Source organism: Sprattus sprattus (assembly GCF_963457725.1).
Source record: "Sprattus sprattus genome assembly, chromosome: 2".
Classification (NCBI taxonomy): Eukaryota; Metazoa; Chordata; class Actinopteri; order Clupeiformes; family Clupeidae; genus Sprattus; species Sprattus sprattus.
The window spans coordinates 66,302,366-66,308,365 of NC_137921.1; the positions used below are offsets into that span (position 1 = coordinate 66,302,366).

The following is a 6,000-nucleotide window of genomic DNA, read 5'->3' on the forward strand; positions in this document are numbered from 1 at the left end:
GTGATTTTCGTTGATTTGAGTGTTGATTTAACAATCTGACTCTGATTTTAAAACATTGGAGAGAATCTTTAAAAACAATACTGACCTGGGTGCAAACTCATCGATGGTCAAACCAGCCGTCAGACCTGTTCTGCAGTACTCCAACCCATTGGCGATGGTGTAGGCCAGTTCCAGGATGGCATCTGCTCCAGCCTCTTGCAAGTGGTACCCACTGATTGAGATGGAGTTGAACTTGGGCATGTTCTATGAGCACAAGCACAAACGTTTACATGTGCCAGACTAATAATTATCACAAAAAGCTCGACAGCAATCACCATGTTGAAAACAGACAAAAAGCAAAAAACAAGCGCATGATAATTTCAATTTAAAATTCAAACAAGAGGTTGATGTCAGAATAGAGCACAGTCCTTTCTCCTATGAGGATGAAAGTGAACAAAATGCTATTGAAACAGTATATCTATGGTTGTTTAATATGGCCCAGCATTTATATTAACTATCAGTGAGCTTACACATATAACACAAATATACATCACAACACAAAACAATACAACACAGTGCAAAACAATACAGCAATGCAAAATAATACAATACAACAGTGCAATGGTCAACAAAGTCTTAAAAAGTATATACAAACAATAGTGCAAAGTGGAGAGAGACTATACTTGACTGTATCCATACCTCGGAGGTGTAGGCGAAGATGTCTGCGATGGCGTGCATGGAGGGCGCAGGGGGGAAGATGTAAGTGTTGCGCACCATGAACTCCTTCAGGATGTCGTTCTGAATGGTGCCGGTCAGCTTCTCCTTGGGCACCCCCTGCTCCTCGCCGGTCACAATGAACATGGCCAGTACGGGGATGACCGCGCCGTTCATCGTCATGGAGACAGACATCTTCTCCAGGGGAATACCATCGAAGAGCAGTTTCATGTCCTCCACTGTGTCGATGGCCACACCGGCCATGCCAACGTCGCCATGGACACGAGGGTTGTCTGAGTCGTAACCGCGGTGAGTGGGGAGGTCAAATGCCACAGAGAGACCCTGTTGGCCAGCTAAGACAAGAACAGACAACCAGATTCCATGGAGGCTTAGAGCAGTTTTCAGTGAATGAGTAATCATTCAGGGAAGCACATTCAATGCATTGTGAATGAAACATTAGTTATATAATTCACCATCCTCATCATTTGACATTAATGGGTTAGCACTGAATGGTTCACCAGGTGCATACAATTTCCAAGGTAATTTGATTTTAAGATGTTAAGAGAGGCCAGGTCAGAAGCCAGAAATATCTCCATATGTGACTGTAAAACAATAATGTGAATTGAAAAGATGGGTGCACTATGCTTTATAAATGAATGTGAATGTGTGTCTGTACCTTTAATGTTGTCCCTGTAAAACCTGTTACTTTCTTCCACTGTGCTGAAGCCGGCATACTGTCTAATCGTCCAGGGCCTAGACGTGTACATGGTGGGGTAGGGTCCCCGAGTGAAGGGGAACACCCCTGGCAGTTCATCGGGACTCTCCGCCGAGTCGACCTTTGTGTACACGGGCTTAATAGTGATGCCCTCCGGTGTGCGCCATATCAGGTCCTCTGGGTTCTTCCCTTTCAGCTGCTTCTTGGCCAGGTTAGCCCAGCTTTCGTGCAGCTTCACGTCATCGTGCCGTGCCGTAGCAGTTCGGAAACGTCTGCGCTGGTAAGTGTCCAGAATGGGAGCGACTGGACGCGAAGACCCGAATAGTCGCTGGGCAGCCAGGGACGCACACGCCTTCTGCGCTGTCAACATGGCTCTGCGTTTTCACAGACAAGTTCAAAATTTACATTTTTTACACGGCAGACAAAGTAGCGTAATACATCATCAACCAATATTTTCAATCAAACTTTTGTTATCCTCAAACTAGCTTGCTATATGAACAAGGATTTGAGTAACGTTATAAGAGTCTGTGTTGGCTGGTTTGCAGGGTGTGGTAAACCAGGAGCGCTGTAAGAGACGCAACATTTTAAATCATAATAATTATAACTGGTGGATAGTTCATTGATTTGCATAACCACGCAGCAAGCTAAATGGTAGATGAGGAAATTCTACTTCTGTTAGCATGTAATGGACATTTTGCTAGGTGCGACGTAACAGCAGTTTGCCGACCTTGCTACGTAACATGAACAAAAATAAATTGCAATCAAGGAATCATACTGTGTGGCAAGCTTCATTAACAAACACGAAAGGCCCAAACGAATGTATACTTTTTTCCCGAGATGTGGAAGCAAATGTTCACCAAGTTTGCCAACTACGGATTATCGTTAGCTCTAACTTTGCCATCTAGTTTTACGCATTAGCCAACCTTGACACCCCTTTGGAGGTTAACAGGCACGTGTACTTCAGGAAGATACTAAAACAATGGCAAAATCATGCTAAATGCATATGTTATTGCCTATTTAAGCCTTGTTAGTGATTGTAAAAGCTAAAATTCTGACCTTGCGTTTGTTGGGCTCCTGGTATGTTCTGAACAGGCGTGGAGAGCTGTATCCAATAAGAATTCACAACAAAGGTCACCAACCAATCATATTCTTCCAATTCTTCATCGTGTTTTCAAGTGGTGCTGTGTATGGGCAAGGCTGACCTCATCTGAGGTGGAGTAGGTACTGAAGAATTATAATGTTTGCCAAATGAGATTTTCAAGATTGACAATGTATTTGTTGCCTTTGCTGTATAGCTCAATAGAAACACCATCTGTATAAACGCTATATAAATGTGATGTTTTATTAAGTTTATTACAAGCACACTACATGTAGTTCATTCTATGCTATGAATACGTTATGATTAAAATGTTAACTAAATTAATATTTAATGAAGGACCGTTTGCCATTTTCATTTTTTGCCCCTTTTTTGCAATTTCTGATCCACAAACACCTTATCATAGAAAAATCTCAATTTGAGCATTTTGTGGCGTTAAATCACACAACTAACCCATTATTACAACAATAATTCTTGTGTTTGCACTGATCAGCAAACTTTCTCAGGATCAGCTTTGTTATAATTAATAGTAAACTAGAATGAATTTGGGACCTTGCAGGAATCAACCAAGAAAACAAAACAAAAATCACTGAATTCTATTATTTTGGCCAATACTGTATTTAATCGCTGTATACCACAGTGGTGAGTATCCAAAGAGCTAGCTTGCTTTCCTCCCAAATGTATCATATAACTACAGAACCATCCTGGTGACATTGGTTCGGGGAAAATATAAAAGTTCAAAATTGAATGATCCCTACAGAGCTGGTCCACTGTTGTCAGTAAACAACAGATTCCATATCGTATGACCATGCATTAAGAAGTGGCCACAGTACCGTTCCCACACCTTAACTCTTGGCCACAACTTAATTATCTCATTCTCACACCTTTATACATTTTGGCCACAAGTTAAACTCATGGCCAAGCAATATGAACTTGTGGCCACACAATAATATTTTTCACTCCAATATCACCAATGGGAAATACTGTGAATACAACTATTCATGAGACAGGAATGAAACTTTGTGTTATCTTTGCAATTATTTTTAAATTTGTTTTTGAATTCATAGTTAAATAAATAAATATCAAAATAAACACTTATCTACATATGAAATTAGGTTGGAACTTAAATAATTAACAACAAGTACAATTTGTTTAAATGTTTATTAAACATAAAACGTTTAATAAGATTCTTTAGTCCCTCTGCCAGTCTGCCTATTTTGAATGTATGTATTACTCTACGTGATATAATCATCTGTCAATCATAATGACAACTGAAATTGAATTTGAACAAAACTGATTACTGAAATTTGTTCAATTATATTCTAATCTGACTTCACAAATTTCAAATATCTGTTAGTCAACTTCCTACATTCTTGAAGTGTCATCATCACCTCAAGAACTGGCACGTCTTCCTCGCTGGGCAGTCGAATGTCATCCTCAGGGAAGCCATCGTCGCCAATACCCAGAACCAGTTTGATCGTCCTGTAGGTGCGGTTTGCGTGTGTCTGTGGGTCCACCAGCGTGAAGCCAGAACAGCAGAATCACCAGATCCTTCACTGCTTTGTTGTTTTTGTCTCTGGAGATGTTTAGAGGAAGGTCCAGGTCCACCACACCCCTGATGAAGTTCAGATACTCTGGGATCATGTCCTCACAGTCATCCATGATGAAGATTTGGTTGTTTTTGCCCTCCAACAGGTGTGAGTAGGTTACATTTTACTATTTGATTCAGTAACCACATGTAACATTTTTGTATCTCTCTCTCGCTGTCTCTCTCTCGTAGGCCCTAATCCAATGAAACAATGTGGTTGTACTGGAACAAATTGAAATTGAAATTCTTTCTACACGTTTTTTTTCCACATCAAAGTCTATTTTTGTATTATAATTTTTAATAAACACTTCAGAACTGAATCTGTGTTAAAAAACGAATAAGCTTTGTAACACCCACCAACGTAATAACTTCCCACCAACGTAATAACCCTGCCAACGTAATAAAAAAGTGTGCATTTCAGACCGAATAGCCAATTTGTAATAATTTCCTGCCAACTTAATAATACTTTACTTCAACAAATTTTCATATTCAATTAAATCCAGAACCAAATGGTGATTGCCAGTTCTCTGCGTTGGCCAATCAACTTGAAAATGTAGGGATTTTAAGATCAGCATCCAATGTTAGGGAAGAAATTGTGTCTAATTTACGAAACAATCCCTATACATCACATGGAACCCCTATTTCTAATTTTGTGGGGGACAACTGGGATATGTATTTGGAAAATATGCACAAACATGGGACATTTGGAGATCATATCACCCTTCAAAGAGCATCAGAACTTTATAATGTGCAAATTTTGGTTGTATCTACACTTGGAGCAAATGCTTTCACCCTCATTTTACCAAGACACACATATGATGAGAACCTTCCCCTATTAATCCTTGGTCATTTGCAGAGGGGCAGGGAGAGCATTATGTGAGCCTCGTTGGGGATACTAGGTCATATGTAAATACCATTCTGGAGGCTGACAGACACCAATTAATAATAAGTATTACGTTGGCAGGAAGCTGTGTATTATGTTGGCCGGAGGCAAGAATTATTATGTTGGCAGGAAATTATTACGTTGGCCGGGCTATTACGTCTGAAATGCACTTTTTTATTAAATTGGCAGGGTTATTACGTTGGTGGGAAGTTATTACGTTGGTGGGTGTTACAAAGCTTTTTGTTTAATGTCTAGACCACAAGATCCTTCACCAGTGCCGATTTCCCAACCCAGTTTTCACCTCCAATTCCTCCAGTATTCCACAGGGCATTTTCAAAATCCACATTCAGTCCTTTTTGTCACAAATAAAACAATATAATGAAGTAGTTTTGCAGGGGTTTGTAATTGTCTGTAAAACAAAAATACGCTAATATGATATCATTTTAACACTGGCCTTTGATACTGATTTAAGTGATACTTACGTTTTAGAGGCTTGATACTCAAATACACATCATGCAAATAGCTGCTCTGAGAAACATACATGGTTTCCTAGGACTCTGTAATGAGAGGCTAAAAGATTAATACTGCACAGTTATGTAAGGAGACATCTTAAGAGACATTCCTGTCAGCCAGTCATTTTACACCTAACACTGGTAGACTTAAGCATGTCTCACTAACTTCCAGAAGACTAACCCACCTGTTATCTGTAATGTGTCAATTAAACAGAATTTAGACTTTTATTGATACACCACTAATTAATTAAGTAAAGTCTAGGCTTAATATCTCGCCTATTACATAATTGTGTCACTGGTGTATGATTTACTGGCCACAAGATGGCGACAAATGTTATAAGGAGTCAAGCCAACCCCTCTCACTTGAAGTTAAGCTGCTACTAACTTCTACACTTAGGCTTCACTATCAGTAGACATTTCATGCACCCCATACCTTGTGCATCTCAAGTTCCATTTTGTACTGACATTAATATATACAATTTAAAACTGGTAAAAAAAATAGTAAACTCAAAA

At 39.5% G+C, this 6,000-nt stretch overlaps 1 protein-coding gene across 3 annotated transcripts in view; it reads right to left on the bottom strand.

The window, feature by feature from the left end:
- The window catches only part of mmut (methylmalonyl CoA mutase), a 35,728-nt gene extending 33,221 nt beyond the window's left edge, over window positions 1-2,507 (bottom strand). The window contains exons 1-4 of one of the 3 annotated variants that reach the window (XM_080833642.1): window positions 2,465-2,507; window positions 1,370-1,782; window positions 679-1,046; window positions 86-243 (exon numbers count right to left, since the gene is read on the bottom strand). In XM_080833642.1, coding sequence (XP_080689768.1) covers window positions 86-243; window positions 679-1,046; window positions 1,370-1,778 — 935 coding nt within the window. In that variant the 5' untranslated portion in view covers window positions 1,779-1,782; window positions 2,465-2,507. Of the gene's footprint in view, window positions 1-85; window positions 244-678; window positions 1,047-1,369; window positions 1,783-2,233; window positions 2,258-2,331; window positions 2,359-2,464 lie in introns of those variants that run through there. The other 2 variants (XM_080833643.1, XM_080833644.1) reach the window with 2 other exon arrangements.
- Between the last annotated feature and the right edge of the window lie 3,493 nt (window positions 2,508-6,000).